Below are 18,239 nucleotides of genomic sequence, written 5' to 3'. Positions count from 1 at the left end.
TTTTACTACAATTTTTATATGTATTAAGGCTGAATACAACCTGAAATACTACGAAAATATACATTACTAACATTTAAAGAACTTCAAGTTGTCGGAATCTAATTTAACTACTATATTTTAAATGAATTTGACTCATAAAGTGAACTCGTTAAAATATATCACTTTTGTTGCAAAACTTTAGGGAATGATATCAATATCTCTTTCCGTAAACAAAAAGTCCTTTTGTTTTAGTTAAGAGTATTGATTTAAGCGTCCTTTAAGTACCTTCTCTTCCTTCTCTCTTCCTTTACGTAATCTTTGTAGACAGCATTTTTTATCAATATAAAAAAATATAGAAAATTGACAAAAAACATATTTTTTTTTAAATAACAAAAAAACACTTTCAACGTGAAAATCAACTACCTACTAACGTAGTAGCATCACATAGTAATCGAAATTACAATACCTTGTTTTCATTTAGAAAATTTATCATAGTTAAGTATCCGACTTATAATTTACGACTCATGCTAATTAGGTATCAATGGCGGGTCCGTTAACACTCATTCATGAGAGTCGGATAAAGACGACCCACATAAACTTGAAAGAAAATCACGGAGAACATTTAAACAATGTGTTAACCTTTTTTAACTTAAAATTTTGATAATTTTTCATGTAGGAGACATAATTTAGAGGTTCAGGAAATCAGCAAATATCTGACAAATCCCGTGCTTTTTGAACTCACTTGAATTTTGACTCGATTATTCTTTAAGATAAACAAGCTTAAAATTCTTTAATATAAAAAAGTAATAGTTCACCAATTACCGTCGAATCCGTCCTAGTTACTTTCGGTAAACGGACTATGGAATGCAAAACGCTGTATATATGTATATAAGTATATCAGTGCTTATACTGATATACTTATATATACGTGCAATATGCATCAATGATAATACTTTCATTGATTCCATAAATCGCAGATTTGCAAATAGCTAAAACAGGTACATTAAAACTGAGCTGAGTTGTCATAGGTCACACGATATGTATAATACAAATTGAAACAGAAGTCGTGACTAGTATTCCATTGTTAGTTCTACCAAGTCGAGATCTTGTCCTTTTTACTCTGTTCGCCCAGTTTAAGTAGGTCTCAAACTGTGTCATGTGCCAATGAAAATTGCATTATGCAATACATTTCTGTATCACTAGGAGTAAAACAAGTAGATGGACAGGATCAGATCCCATTAGTGAAATTATCTATAAAACATATAGATACGTTCAAAAGGAAATACACTACTTAAGATGCATAGTTTTTAGGCATTTAATGTAAATGTAATTTAATGATTTTACTACGAGTAATGCGCGATGCTTCGCTTGACATCACCAATACTTTCATGTTGAGAGCTAAGGCATTAAATCTATATACAATGCAAAACTGTTTATAACGAAAAAGTCTCTATAACGTAAAAATTAGTTATATTTATTTGGCTTAACCCAATTCCCATACATTACTTCTTTCCTCCCTATAAGGAACCGGTCTATAACGAATCATAATGCTCGGTCCCTTGAAATTCGTTATAAAGAGCTACACTGTATATATATAATAATAATACGTTAAATTGTAAGCAGTACGCCGAGGTTCACAATCTTTCGACAGTTTATAATCTCGCGAGATAGATTACAATCTATCGGTGTTTACAATTTTACGTTGACATATATAAATGATATGATAGTTTGTGTACGCTTCAAAAACTTAAAAAGTTCTGCACCGCTGAAATTGTAGCTTGATTTATAATCCGCATAAAGGATTGTTTTTTATAAAAATATAAAAAAAATCCACTAGTAGAAATGTATTCTTTCTTTTGTTTCTCATTCCTCAACCAATCAATCACAATGTGGCATAGCGATGCGTGGCAGGGAACAGCTAGTATGAAATAAAAATCATTAAACTAATTATAACTAGGTACTTGAGAGAGACCTTATCACCCAACTTCCTTTTTAGTAGAGTAAAAAATGCACAATTCCTTCTAATGACGAAGTCGTGCGCAGCATGCTTACTTGTTTGCGATATAATCTCCACAATATTTCCGGCAGTGCGTGGGCGGCGGAGTTTCCTAACCCGAAAATATTTGAAAAAGCTACTTTGCGTTAACTTCCTCTGACAGGTTTTGATCGGATCGCCGTTTTTTAAACTAGGAACGTAAACGTTACAGCCGCAAAGCCTTATCTTGGCATGAATCACTAAATTGATAGAAGCCTCTGTACATAGCGAGTGATGTGTTTAAATAAATAATACTAAAAAAAGTACATAGAGGGTATCCATTCGGACAAAATGCATTTCGAAACTTTAACTATTCTGAATTTCTAATATTCAAACAAAGCGATACCTCCAAATATATATTATCACATCTATTTTAATTATATACTTGAGTAATCTAAAACCTTAATTTCGCATTAAAATCAAGAATTAAAAACGAAGACTTTCAATTTGTATAATATGTGTATCTTACGGTATCCGTATTCAAATGACTCTGAACTCTAAATCTAAATGTCTTCCGTTCATATTCCTAAAAAGCCTGTCTTGTTTGACTCGTTATTTGAGGCACCATTCATTGAGACAAGTAACGGGCACAAATAGTAATCTCGTCTTGGGACGCCATTCAAAAGACTGTACAGTCGCTAACAAACTTTAATTTCAATGTTTCTCTCACGCCATATCTCATACTATAAGTAATGCTTTAGGTACTAGAAAATATAAAATTTAGTGCTAATTAAATGTATTGGTTGAAGATGAGTAGAGTAGAATGTTATGTACTTTTTAAACATATGATAAATTATTTATAACATTTATAGTTATGGTATTTGAGACGTGTTAATACAGAATTTTGATTTGTGACTGTGATTACCCGCTCAATTATGTACTTATGAATAAGAATGTGCGTGCAGACGTTTCAATGTATGTGTGTGTATTAAATAACTAGTTTCACGTGCCAATGTGTTTGTGTATACAACTTAATATGTGTATGTGCGAGCGTCGCGTGCGCTGCATTCCTTTGCGTAGTTATTTCATTTAGGTAAAAAACTTTTGGCTTTTACCTAAAAAAACTGATTTATTTGTTTACATTATTACCTACTGACCTTAATCGAGGCCTATATTACCCAGTCTGGGTACAGCCACAAAAAAAAGTTATTTGTAATATGATAAAGAAGTGTGGTTAAAATTATATCAATTATAAATATTTTGTCTTTTGATTTCTAGTTCTTGGAATGTAATAGTAATAATCGCTATCAAATCACCTTTACTAATTCAGAAGTAGCAGAAAACAGCCATATTCTAACTCGTGTCTTAAGTTACTATCGCATTTTGAGCTCTGTCAAATAGGTATGTACTTTATAGACAAAAGTTGTATGACAGCAAAACAAGATTTAAGTTTGATCATTGTGCTAGAGTACATTATATGCTACTACTACACACTATGCACACTCTACACCTTGTCTGAAGCTGTTTATTTTAACTAAGCATTAAATAAAGATTGTCTAAAACATTTAATTTCGTTAAAAGATTTGTATAAATATATTTTTCTGAAGCTGTGTTTGCTTTTCCCTTTACGCAGTATAAAATAATAAAAACTGTACAAATTGAGTCGAAGAGTAGCCTCTTGTATTAAACTTATCAAGGTTTATAAAAACTGCGCGCGCAGATATTGATGTCATTCCACCCCCGCCCTAACGACCGCCCAAAGCCGTGATTGGGTAAACCAAGGGAAATTATGTATATAGGTAGTTTATGTGTCTGACCCGGGATTATGTCGTACCACGAGGTCATGAAACCACTAAGAATACTAAAGTATACTACATAAAGTAATGTATTATTTAAATACAATTTCAGATAAGTGCTATTAATTTGTTATTCCGAAAAGGAACAAAGGCATAGCTTTATAAAATATGATGCTATTGACAGTAAATAGGTCCGTTATATAGATAAATTGAAATTTTCATGCAGTTTGCCAAATACAATTTGTGAATATTATTTAAACATTTCAATTCTCGTATAAGTACAGTCAAGCCTGAGTAAGTGACAACTTGGTAGGCGTGATTTTGCCCTCCTAAAACCTCTATAAGTGAGAAACATGAAACCTGTATAAGTGATAGTTATTTTTCACTCACGAACCTCCATAAGTGAGATTGATACTTGCCTCTACCTGTATAAGCGACAGTTCAACGCATTTAACTTTTGCTATTTGTGACTAATTCTTAAATTTCGAGGGACTCTTATTTAATTCACAACAAATGTGCGTCTGTTATTGTTTTCTATAGTTCTATAGACCTCTATATTCCCCCTTCTGTAACCTAGAAACTTGGGTTTGTGAGAAACCGCTATTCAAGAGAATGAGATCGCGGTCCCTTGAGCTCTCACTTATCCAGGTGACTGTATTTGAGAATGAATAGGATTTATGTTTATGATGTATCATAAACATAAATCCTATTAAGTTAAGTTATATATAAAGAACTTTTCCCGCTTTGTCGACGGAATTTTGGACAAATAATTAAATACATCACTTAAAACAAAGCAACTTATGTGTTAATTACCAATATTGGTTTTTCAATTACATATATGTAAAAATATTCACACACAATATTTTATGTATAAAAAAGGTGTGAGTTTGTGAAAATTTGTGTTCTTATGACACGAAATAAATCTAAACACCATATTTCAGTATTAAAACATTATCAACTACGATATCACGTAAATCATATCAGGTGTATCACAATTTCTAGAATAGTCGAAGAATTCAGACAAACTCGTAGTAACTATCTATACAATACAAACAGTTGTAGTTTAGACACAAGGTGTTAATATCGCATTTGTTTCATATTATGACGTGGATCTATCATATTATCCCCAATGCCGAAGCATACTCAACCCCATACTGCTTTACGATCTCTAACTATAAATAATAAATATACGAAAATACACCTTAGAACTTCGATATTAAGATTAGTTTCGTATAACAAGGAATGCTACCCTCTGATCGAGTCAATTTCATTTACGTCGAACAAGTTATGCGTTTTTTATTGCGGAGTGCTATAAAATTGACGCCTCGATTATTACAGGCAATACCGTATATTAAAGATCAAAGTGTTGAAAATGTGCAGTTTTATTGTAAGTGAATCACATGAAGTAAAAAGTAATCCTCAAAGAATTTTCTTTAATAAGTTGATTTACCTTTACGGAGACAAAACATTGATATATATTGTCAGACTAATTTACATCTTAATTTGTAAAAAATATTTCAAATAAAAGAATAGCGTCCATTAACACTCCACGTGTGTCTCCAATATATTTTTTACAGATTCTGATGACTCTTACAGTCATTGGTGTAAATATATTGACGTTTTTTGTAATTCGCGAAAACTAAACAAATTATCTATATTATCCAGTAACGTTATAGTAGTTTAAACAAAATTATATAACTATGCACTTGCTACAGAAGTGATTTTTAAGCCAAAGATGAAAAGTTACTAGTCTGTCTTGTTGATATCAGATAAACAGCGAGACAAGCACACGAGGTCGTCGACTTTCTACTCATGATTGACAGAACTAAATGCAACACTCGGTTATTATATCATAATTAAATAACACTATGCATCTTGCTTGACAGATAACCTAACGCATTGAATATATTTACTTATGGGAACAAGGATCATTATTTATGTTAATGTTTCACTCACGTTAACTTAGAATTAGGTTAAAGTAGCACAGAACGTTTGTAGACGTTGGTGCAAGGAAAATTTAGTTTCTCTTTTAAATGAAAATCAATCAAAAAGTTACAAAATATAAAATGGGCTTCTTTGCTGTATATAAATAGTGTATTTATACACAAGTATAGCCAGTTCAGACATTTATGTTTTTCTACTTTTTGATAAGTTTTTTGACTTACACGAACTTATTAATCTTTATTTACAATTGTAAGCTTTATCACAGTGTAGAGGTTAGACACCCCACTAGATAGCTTTTTGTGGCACTCTTCTCTTTCGTACATATTGCTTATACAAAAATTAACATTGTCTTAATAGCGATTTGTAAAGTGTTTTCATCAGTACCTCTTACTAGTGGACGAAAAAAGATTCGTAAATAGTTCTTCCGATTCTAAAAAAGATATCAATAGTTGTTAGGCGAGTGAAATCGGAGATAGCCTAAGCGTGCCACAATCCATTACAGCGGGTTGCCAGTAAATAGGGTGCCTCGTCCATTAGCTAATTAACAGTCTGAACCCCCTTCTTCAGATTGTTACCATTCTAAGTCTACTTGGTAATTGGCCGTGATAATAAATCTTCAAGTTTTGACGATTTTTAAAAGCCGCGTGTTACTCATTTGATCACTCAACGGTGCTTCCCTTCCCATTAAAACTTATACTACCAACATATTGAAAAAGAAATCTAGCATTTATGCTTTTTATTTTAGGTAAATTTTTCAACTCCAAACACTAGTCAGTAGTAGAAACGTAAATTGTATTATTTGAATCCGATATGTGTGTATATCGCCAGCCAATTAGTTCTCTAAATTCTGGGATAAATTATTCTGTTAATAAATTGTAATTTAGGTTTTAGCTCTTCGTTAACTCGTTATTTCACTATTAATCAAACTGATTATCAAATAGGCGATGTTAACTAAAGTATCAATCTATCAACATGCTTCAATAAATCATTCATTAACAAGGCGGTAAGCTTTATATGTCGCTATAACGAAAGAGAATGCTGCATGCTCTGGAAACCCTGGATAGCTAAACCATATTGCCCATACTGCCTAGCACCCAAAGGTACCGAAAATCTGTACAAACGGTGTGAGCGGTAGACTGGATGGCACGAGATCTCCGAAGGTGGTTTTTTCACGCTGGATGGCGCTAAGGATTGCTGAAGATGGGCAATAGGTCAAGACTCGAGACTCAAACAAAAGAACGCGACTTGAGGAATAATACGAAGACTATAATATAATTTAATATACTACCGTTATATTATTATTGTTATATACAGTTTTAAGAGTTTTGAAATCTGCTCAACTCAACAACTGAATGTCTCAACTCAACAGGCAAAAATAAAATAAGTAATCTGGCGGTAAAATGGTGTCTAAATGTGTATAAATATTCGTGTTTTAATAAGGTTTCACGTGGATTACTTATGTACCCAGTTACATAAATAGATGAAACTCCTTCCATTAGCACAATTTTCTTTGAGGTCTTTGAGTAGATCAACCAGAATCAGTGAGCTTTCCCACGGAGGCTTGTTATATATTTTAAATTTTCGTGTCTTACTGGGTCCGCAACTTTGTGGGAAAAGCACACATCGTTTATAGTGAATATTGCACGATGACTGAAATTGGGCGAATCCTTAAGTATTTTTAAATAAATCTGTGAACAATCACACCCCTGCAGACAATGCGTTCAACCGCAAAGTGATGCCATCAAATTAAAAAGTTAAACTTACCCTATGCCTGTATCATCACTATCTAATGAAGTAATGTTAGGGCGAACGGGGTCGCGTGGCGTTCACGCGACCAAATTATTTTATTATAATAAAACGAAGTCAAATGTCAGTACGCGTGCTAGTTGATCCCTGTGACAAAGCGAGGTTAATGTGTACTTTTCATGTATGTTATAATTAAATGACCTCACGTGTAGTTGAAAATTTTTGGATGTGGTATTTGTAATTAGTATTTTTTAAAGTGCTATTCCACTGTAGGTATTATAAAACATACACACGGTTGTTGATTAGAACAAGTTTTAGGCGAAGCACTGGTAATTCTTAAGATAGTAAATATAATTTAAAAAATACATACTTTTATGTATTTAAATTCTTTAAAAGTGAATTGTATTATCCTAATTTTCATTCATAAATTACTTATAATTAAATAAATAAATAAATTCCTATTAATTAAGTATTGTAATTCATAATTCTCGTAGTCTTGTGCATTAACAATAAATTCAAAGTAACCTATTAGCAATGATTCTAAATCCCCCAATAAATGACACCATTGCAATAAGTAATAGCAAAGTCATAATTGTTAATTTATAAAACGGGCTCCGTGCGTTACCTAAAACAGCTCAGTGGGCTCAATAAACATTATGGCTACCATCATTAATAGCTTGGCTGGCAAACGGTCGCCCCCCTTTGCCCCATCCTCCCCCGACCAGGTGTAAAACTGCCCGGTCACGGAAAGATAGACATGCAATGCGGCTAATATGTTTTTATTATTAAAGTCCATCGGATCCCCCGAACATGGGGATGAGGTATGAATATTCATGCGGTGATTTGTTTAGTGTCTATGGCACCTCTGCGTCTGGCTATTACTTTGTTGCTAGTGGATTAAATTATTATATTTCTGAAATTATACATGACACTCTCATCGAACCAAAGTAGTTATTGATACTATTCTGATCTAAGGAAATCATTGTTTAGATTTAAAGAAACTCAAAACTTTAGGGAATTTCGTATGCGTAAATATATTCAAACGGACTAGCGGCTGATCACCTTTTCACCTTACAAGTGTTGTCTTCGACCGACTCCATGGCAGCGGTCCCGGTATGACGGTGTAAACCTTCTTGCAAAGACTGACCACCTACGTTATAAATCATCAATTACTCAGTACTGCCCCATTTATAGGATTCGAAGCAATGCCGTTGTCCGCAACGGGCCGCGGTAAGTACTTTCTTGAAAGTGACCAAGAGGTTTGGTTTGTCTCGTAAAAATCTAATTCTTTAATATTTAACAGTTGACTATCATTACTAAAAAATCTAGAACATATTACTGGGGCCAACAGGTGTGGACTCGTCACAATACTATTGAAAAGCACTACGTGGCCGCGTGTTAGCTTAATTTCCTGTCACTTTACAGTTACAAGAAAATTGCGGGCGCATCGCAACTGTTTCCAAAAAAGTATAATTCCCGCCTCATAAACAACGTTTTACGCTGACAGCTTTGTGCTACATATTTTCATCATCGTGAGTCAAGTGTTTTGTCGTTTCTCTTTAAGGCGCAGACGACACTGTTAAAAGTTATCTCTATGTTATCTGCTTCCTTCTGAATGACTAACTCGGTTTTTGTCTTGAATCACTATTATACATAGAATTTTATTCTACTCAAAACATTACTTGGAAATTAACTAGACTATATGTATAATATTTGAAATTTAACGTAACGGAGAAACAAAATTAAATATACCTTAATAATCTGTGGCGGTCTGAACAAACGAAAGTACTGGCAGAATGTGTCTTTTAGCGCCCGAGTTTTTAGCAATGTTAATAAATATTTAGGATATAAACTCTATAGGACCTTACGTTTCTAAGCCTGTTTCATTCTTTATTTTTCTCTACATGCAAGACAGATCAGCCGTGTGTGCCTGAAAGGTAGATTTTTGCGTGTAAGACATGCCGGTTACTCGAGATTATCCCTAAAAAAGTTAATGCAAATATAACACTAACAATTTAGGCCCATTGAAATAACGACACAATGCAGATAATGCATTTTAAATTATAAAGTACATAAAGGCGCGTAATTTGTATAACTACATATTATCAAAGTCCTCCGCCGTGTCTTTCTGTTCGCGAAAGTCAAAAACTTCTGCACAGCTCATAATTATATGTATAATTTATTCACTACCTGTGCCCTTAGTTACCTATTATCTACCCTCTGCCCCATCCCGGGGACATAGGACCTTAAGTCAAGTACCTTTAGCTGCTTATTTACTAAAACAGTGACGTTCGGGGAAGGTTTAAAATGGCACGATTCAACATTCCATAGTCGTCGACTGTATCACAAATTTCTAATAATAACTATTACCGGTCTAGGTTCACCTTCTGAACTCTGATTTAATTTACCAACCGTCCATACAAATATTATGAATGCGAATCTTGATGTAGCAGCTTAAATACAAATGAATGAAGCTTGTAACTTTTGGACTAGTTCTTTCTCCTTATGATATGTATCGCCGGTCTGTCCGCTAACACAGGATGATAATATCCCCTTATATATTAGGGAAGAATAAATCTCATGCAATGGCTAGAAATATATATGTCATGAAATTATTGTTCTGTCAAGTGCTCTCAATTGTAAAAATTCGCAAAATGGACTTTGAATTTATCAATCAATGTTAAATAACAAATAATTTTCCTACCAAACATACAAGACATATTTTAATAGTAATGCGTTTACTCAGTGAAATAAAAGAAGTAAAAGTAAACTCGTTACCACCCCTGTGAACAATCAAAATGATGGGAAACACTAACTTATATTCGGTTTCGTATTTCCCCAGCCGTGGGACTTCATAAAAATTGTGTTATTAATTTGATGTTTGTTTGTACTTACCTTATTTACACTAATAATATAAAGTGGGCTAAGTGAAAATCGACTATAAGCTTATCTACTACGTTATTCTTCTACTTGACTATCCTCGACTAATTTTTGCACATGTATCACTTAATCCTACGGCTCATCTTCAGAGATCACGAGAGATACAATAGATTCCAAAATTTACGAGAGACATAAACGGCAAATCAGCTACTTACGTGACAAATAATTAAATACAACAAAATTATTCATTTACACACTTATGAACGTCATTAATAAAAGTAATGTAAAAAATTAAGTACTTCTGATTTAAGAACGGAGGAAAAGAAGTGGAGTTAAACTTTCCGTCGCTATTAAATCTCCAAAGTGTTTTGAAACGCAAAACATTTGTAAACTGCAAGCATTACATTAAAAGCAACTAATTATAATAATAAATAATAAAAATAAACGTTTAACTTCTATCAGCATGATGAAATTAGCACACACACTTACGTTACTGTTAAAACAAGTCAGAAACTTATACAAATTTAAGTCCGATCAATCGGCTCAAGTAACACCCGTTCACGAGTACGATGCATGGCCAGCCATCAGCTTCGCCATATTGCATGGAGAGGGACCATACGACGCATGGACGCTGAGAAGAATGAAACTCTTGATCGGACCCACTAACTATTAACATTATACGGAATAAACTTCAAATACATACTTTAGATCAACAGAAATTAATACGCAAGTAACAAATTTATGTGAGCTGCGAAAATTATTTAGCTAAGTATTACGTATATATGTATGTTATTTAAATTCTCAAGATTAAGCACATTTATTGAAGAATATTTAGAGGAAACTTAAAATAGTTAGGAATTTCTGGTATCATCTATTCCACTTTATTATAAAAAATTAAGTCTTTAGACTTTAACGGTCTTAGGTCTCCGTTATAACTAAAGTACTTATCTATCTCTTCTCATCACAGCGCAACCACAATTTGATAGAAAACGATGACAGACTACATTAATTAAAAAGTGAAATTTAAATGATTTAGTAGTAGAAGGACTTGTGAACAAGGGCACTTTTTATAACTAATATTTCGCCGTCGTTTGCGTTTAATATCTACATGACAAATCAAATATGTGTATAAAAATACTTATTGCGCGTAATTGCGTTTAAGATTTTCACCTTGGCTATTAATACTTTGTAAACCTACTATAGTATTTAAATATAAGGCGGAATTTAACAAGTTTTTACCGTAAATCGTTTATGATAATTGAATTTCGTCTTGTTCGATTATAACAATATTTATTGTTATATGATATATAGTAAATTGTGAATTTATTGATTGTGTAATTTTATAAATACACAATTGTATGTACTCTTAACGCACATAATGATAATAAGGAATTGATACTCAAAATAAAATACTTTAAACAAACCACCCCGGGTGCGATGGGCGGGCTCCACCACCGTATTGATCGCCCACCGCCCGCCCATGCCGCCCAAAGCTGCCATGGCTCGTTGTCAATGTGTGCTTTCTGCCTATTAAATGTTATTGCTATTATTTATAGTTGTCATAAGTTTTAAGGACACTGTAATAAAATAGCCGCTGGCTATGTATTAAAATTCAATTATTATAACGAACTGTAAAATATACAAGTTTTGATGAAAGTTAAAGTCGAACATAACACAATTTTGCTAATCAATAAAACTTTGTTTTATAAAAGTTTATTCACAAAATAGTATGGACACAGTGGGAACAAACCTATTAACAAAATAATTACACTACACTACATGATATTGATATTTATTTCCGACACACAAATATACAGTAGGTATTTCCAAAAGTAACCTGCTAAGGTTAAATCTTAAAGATGTCTCGGCTTTACCTTAAATTGACGAGGTGTATCTATCAGGCACCGAAGGCGTTCCTTAAATATAATCAAAAAAATATAAAACAACATATCATATACAGAGGTTAATCCCACTGAATCACTGGATGTGTATGGTTATCGTGTTTGCTAAATAGATGTTATAAAACATAACCTGCGTAACTAAAGAAACTCTGACAAAAGCGTTTGATCATCAATTGCGCAGATTAAAATCAAGCTTTCACATAGACGACTACAATTTTGAGTCACGTATGTAACGATTATTAAATTATAAACTTAATGCGGTGAATTATGGTCTTACCTACATCGGAGGAAAACTAATGTTTGCGAATTAAATTTCAATAGCGAAACTCAACTATACGTCTTTGTAATAAGCGACAAATGGATGTTTACAATTGTACATAATCTTTGTACGTATTGAAGAATGGGCCGGCGTGGGTGCTCACTTGAATTATGGAAATGGAGCGTCGGCACGGGCCAATGTTCAAACAATGCCATAACGGGATGCTACAGCAATTTTATTCCACAAGAATATCATGTATATTAAACGATGGATGGATTTTAATAGGCACAATTATTACCGCATCATCACCACATTTTTAAAGCCCAAATCACTATACAAAAGAAGAAAACACCACCTCTTAGTATAGTTAGCTATAACAGTAGCTAGACGCTTTATTGGCCATAAGAATGAACTATTTCATCAGAATAAGCTAAGCTAGAATCATTTGTACAATCCTATAAATAAAGCCTTTTTCGTAATCACTCGTTAGACGCTTTATTTAAATTGTATACACGTTTTACGTTATATTACTACTGAGAACTTTAAGTACCTATTTAGTACATTATAAAAACAATCACAAATTATATCGACTCTATCCATTCATTCATAAATACATAATATTTAAAACAATTGGACAATAGGTGTTCCTTTTCAGTCTGGCTTTATATCAACTATGGATCGGATAGTTGCCAGTCATAAAAGCAAGAGAAAATTGCTTTCGTAAATTGCAAGCTAACACGCGACGTGTGCTGTGATTGGTTGAAAAACGTTGAAACTGAATCGGAACCTCGCAAGCTTTTTCGTATAATTTATATATACTAACCTGTGCTACATGCGTACATAAAAGCGAAATAATACTACTAAATAGAATTAGAAGAGCAATGCTGGCGATTTACTTATGTCACAGTCAACTGTGTTCATTGGCGTAACAGGATAAAAATCTTATTCTACGTTTGAAGAAAAACCGACACTAACAATAGAAAAAAGGTATTTAATACATAAGAAGTTTTACTATAACTCATTATCTAGTTAAATAAAGATATTTAAATATCACAAAAAGACGAATGTTGACTATAGCTAACTTCAGGGTGTCGGATTTTTTGTAACGGTGTGCGCCGCGTCGTAAAAATTTAATCTCATCATTTTTCCCTAACGCGCCAAAAGAAGTATAACTTCAAAAATCTTTTTAATAAAAACATTTGCATTAGTATGAAACAGTATGAACAATTTTTCTAATGAAGGAGCATTAGAAAAATTGTTCCTTATTTTTCTTATACAAAAACATCGCTTTTCAAATGGTTACAATTTTTATAATTTGTAAACATAGTTATTAGAACGAGTATAAATTGCGCCTGCGAACAAGCATATCTCATTTCATTTATGGCCGAGAAATTATAAACCAGAATTATTTTTACACAGGTAAAGTTTCAATGCATTTGCATCATCCACATTTAAATTTCGAACAGTGTTGTCAACCAATCACAATCTTAATTAGGTAGATAACATTCCTCTTATTTATTTAGATTTATGTATTATTATAACCCAATAATGATAACACAGGCGATACATCCAATAGAGTTTATCGTCCTTTATTATATTTAAACTACCGCCATGGTTCAGTGGCATAGTTTTAGTTTAATATGTTTTACCATTGGGTTCTATATTGGTAGAAAAGTTAATGATCTGGTAGAATAGTCTCCATGTCCATAGATTAGATGTCTGAGAAGGTCAATTAACTCATTTCCCACTTGTAAACGCAAAAAAAAATGTTGGCCGCACTTATTCGACCAAGATATAAAAAAATCTACGAAAAAAAACAGTGTTGCTACAACTTTTTTAGGTCTGGGTCTCAGATTTATTAATTTGTTTTATGGTCATTTGTCAATCTAATAGGCAAGTAGGTGATCAGTCTCCTGTGCCACACGCCGTCGACTTTTTGGGTATAAGGCATGCCGGTTTCCTCACGATGTTTTCGCAGTTCGAGCGAATGTTAAATGCGCACATGGAAAGAATGAAAAAGAAAGTCCGGTTTCGGCACAGCCGGGGATCGAACCTGTAACCTCAGGGATGTGAGTCGCATGCTAAAGCCACTAAACCAACACTGCTCGTTAAAAAAGTCTACTAAACAATTCCAAAAAAGATGTTAGCATTTTATATCACACCGACTACTTCCTTTAACATACAAAACACTAATAAAGTGAAAATCGATTACCTTATTGAAAAATTAATTTTGAGACCCATCGAGTGAAAGCTCGAAATATTTCACTGCTATTATTTTCTTTACTTTCTATAGTAAAGTTAATTTATTTTCTCGTTAGGGCAGAAAATTACTACCTACTCCTGGAGTTACACTCTGTCTATTATCTATCCTAATTATTACTGACATAAACATTCACGCTCGTTTAGCTTAAACTTAGGAACCAGTTAGAGCTATTCGATTCCACATAATACAGGTTCTAGATAGCTGTAATCATCCAGATACCTAATCAAATCAAGTGATAAAATTATTTAATCCTCAAGTTACTAAATATCTACATACTATGGTACATGAAAACATTCCAGATTTATCAAGTTCTTATACCGAGATGTCAACCCTGTAAGCGAAATCATCTACCATAATCTCATTTAGATATAAATTCCTCGAAGCACAAAATAAATCTCACATAGATTTTGTAAGCATTGAGCCAGCAACATTGATTGTTTTTCTCGATTACGTGACCTCATCTTAAAATTAATTTGGCGTCTGCTATCAGGGCAGCGCTAGTCGATCTGTAACACGGTTTAATCTGCAATTGCCTAAGCTTGTCTAGCCGTGCTTGAGGAGGCTCTGGCGCAATCGATCCGCAAAGGTCATGGAAGGAATTCGCGCGCAGTCCGGCCACGACGCGCTTGCGACACAAACTCCCTACCAAGAGGTTCCATTCGGCATCGAAGGGTTATACTGCAGGTTGCACTGATATTTTGAATGCATTTTACCGTATTAGATTGTTGGCTTAACGATAGCTATGCGTGGAACAAAGGACTTACTTTCATAATGGATGATTTACACAATTTCATATATTAAAGATATTTATGAAACTGGTTTAAATTCAACAAATGTAAACGGCATTTTACTTTTATATGGTATAGCATATAAGTTTAATATTAATGTCAATATTGTGTTCCACTATTAATTGGTTTTACACCTTATAATGACTGCAAATTATTTCAGAAAGTAAATAATAATGCAATAATTGCTCCACAGTGCAGGTTAGCTTAGTTTTTAAGCGTGCGATTCTCAAGCCTGCACAGAGATTATTTTACTCCCAATAACGATAGCAATTGTGATCCCGACTTTAACGTTGAGTTTTTGTTCCGCGCGATCCCAAGGTTGCAACATCAGCGCTACGGATGTTAGGATAACTATTTCGAAATTGCAAACAAAAGCGTCGGGATAGGTGTTTTATTATTTATTTTATTCTGTTAAACAGAAGAACTGAGATTAGAAAAGCACTAATACCATTGTGCTGATACTCGTTTCATTATCTACAGCATTTGTGTCACCGTGACTCATGCCGGGATATTATAAGAACGTAAATCAAAGTTGGAATTTAAATACGATGATACCAAAAGTCAAATAAGCTTCATGAATAAAAAGTTCAAAGTTAACAATAATCTTTGGTTCGGTTTGATGATAATGCGTGCACGTCACCTGTGAGCCTGCGTGGGCCTTAGCTCATTGTATGCTAATGGAAAGCTCGCTCAGTCCGCCAGAGAAATTGAAAATAGCATGTTCGCTATTTCAAAGCTATGTGTAAATCACTGTTATCGATCTTTTGCTAATGAAAGGTCACCCAATATAATATTATAATCGCACTTGTTTTTTATGTTTGGTCACACAAAACTTTATCATTCTTCAATAATATGCTGTACACAGTGTTTTGTAGGAAGCGTATAGGATCTACTTACTTTAAATGGCTTCAATAAAGTAAAATCTTTAGCTATATATGATATTATAATAATATAAGTAATAAGTTAGACATACCTTACGACAGATTTTCAATCGAAACAATATCTCCCTTAACGATCTCTACCTGCAGATTTTACTCAATAACCAAACCACTGTCTGTTTGAAATACACTGCCCTGTGGGATTGGTCTTTGTGATCAATGGATTTGCATAATAAATTTCTTGTGGTATTTCTTAGAATAAATCATGATGTATATAATGTAGGAAAGTTTACATTTGAATAAGATTTTAATAATGCTTATTGATTTTGTATTGTGTGAATTATTATTACACTCAGTTATTAACACGCGTTGTAATCATTTTCAGACTTCCGAGCTCGAATCGCTTCTTTGCAAGCAAGAGGGCGCATCAATCGCGTCCGCCCACATGGACCTTTTCGATGGCGGGACTTCATCACGCGATGATTCCTTCCTGCGGCCGGCCTTGTGGGAAGACATCGCGTCTTCCATCAGGAACATTGACCCTGAGAATGCGAACATGCTCGCGCCGTTGGGTGCAACACACGTCAAACTGGAAACAGATGAGGCTCTGCTTGAGGAATGCGCTACTCCACTTCTTAGTCCGCTGGAAATCAAGACGGAGAGGCTCCTTGCGCCGCCAACGTACGCGCAACCCCAGCCCGCGCAGCATCATCAGCAACCAGCGACACCGTTCTCAAAATATCCACCTTCGCGACTTGTCTATATGTCCCCGCTAACGCCCCCCGGATCTGACCAAGGCAGCCCTGGCAATTCTATGCAGGTAAAAATAAAGCTGACATCTTGTTTGTAAGATGCAGAAGAATGTATTTTATTATTATGGAGGCAAATCACTCTTTCTTTCCTAAAATTTAGAACTTTAATTCAAGCTCTGCGATGCTAGCGATTAAACAACAGATGGTACCATCTCTGCTTAGCGAATGATTGGTAGTTTTTAAAGACTTTTGTGTAGACGTATAAGTTGTATATTTATTAACACTAGGAACCTGATACGGACAAATAAAATGGCGAACAGTTTAAACGGAGTGGGTAAGCAGTTGAATATCAGGTTATCTATGGATTATCGCATTATTTTGCAAGTCATCAAGTAATTAAAGATTTTCGATTTCTTACAGTCATCATAATAGAGCTCATTATTAGATATATTGTTCATTAATAGTAAAGTTATGCGATATATTACAGTGTGGACCAAGACGAACGCCGCCTCCACCTTACCACCCGCCCCCCATGCATCGACCACCGTTGGGGCATCAACATCAAACACATGTCCAGCATCATCAGCCGGTATTAGCACATAAGTATTCTTTACTCTCAATTGAGTAGTGATAGTGTTTTTGACTCAAACCAAATTATGACCTGTAAAAAGAAAATTACTTTTGTTAGAAAAGGAAAGTCAACGGAATGTAATGCCAATCAAAAATAAAAGGAATAATTTCGATTTCTCAAACGATTATTTCGTTATAAATTACACTTTTAAATTAATTTTATGTATAATTTATATCAAAATAAAAAGAAGATAATCAAGATAAGATTTTAATGGTGTCCTTTAAATTTCAGCCTATGCAACAAATGCAAATGCCACCACAACCACTGGGGCCATCTCCTCTAGGACATGGTCCAATTCACCACTCAAGACTTGGGCCTCCGTCCCACTCTCTGAAGTATAACAGACGGAACAATCCCGAGTTGGAGAAGAGAAGAGTTCATCACTGCGACTTCCTTGGTAACCTCAATATTATACAAATACACCCTTGAGCCGTTAACAAGGAGCTA

General features: G+C 34.0%; 1 protein-coding gene across 1 annotated transcript in view; it reads left to right on the top strand.

The window, feature by feature from the left end:
* Positions 1-18,239, top strand: part of LOC125062650 (dendritic arbor reduction protein 1) — a 55,322-nt gene that overhangs the window by 31,797 nt on the left and 5,286 nt on the right. The window contains exons 3-5 of the mRNA XM_047668700.1: positions 16,795-17,229; positions 17,649-17,750; positions 18,024-18,189. Of these exons, the coding sequence (XP_047524656.1) occupies positions 16,795-17,229; positions 17,649-17,750; positions 18,024-18,189 (703 nt within the window). The remainder of the gene's footprint in view (positions 1-16,794; positions 17,230-17,648; positions 17,751-18,023; positions 18,190-18,239) is intronic.

The sequence above is a fragment of the Pieris napi genome, chromosome Z, assembly GCF_905475465.1.
Source record: "Pieris napi chromosome Z, ilPieNapi1.2, whole genome shotgun sequence".
NCBI lineage: Eukaryota > Metazoa > Arthropoda > Insecta > Lepidoptera > Pieridae > Pieris > Pieris napi.
The sequence above is the reverse complement of the archived record's forward strand: the minus strand, read 5'-3'. Positions and strand labels throughout refer to the sequence as shown.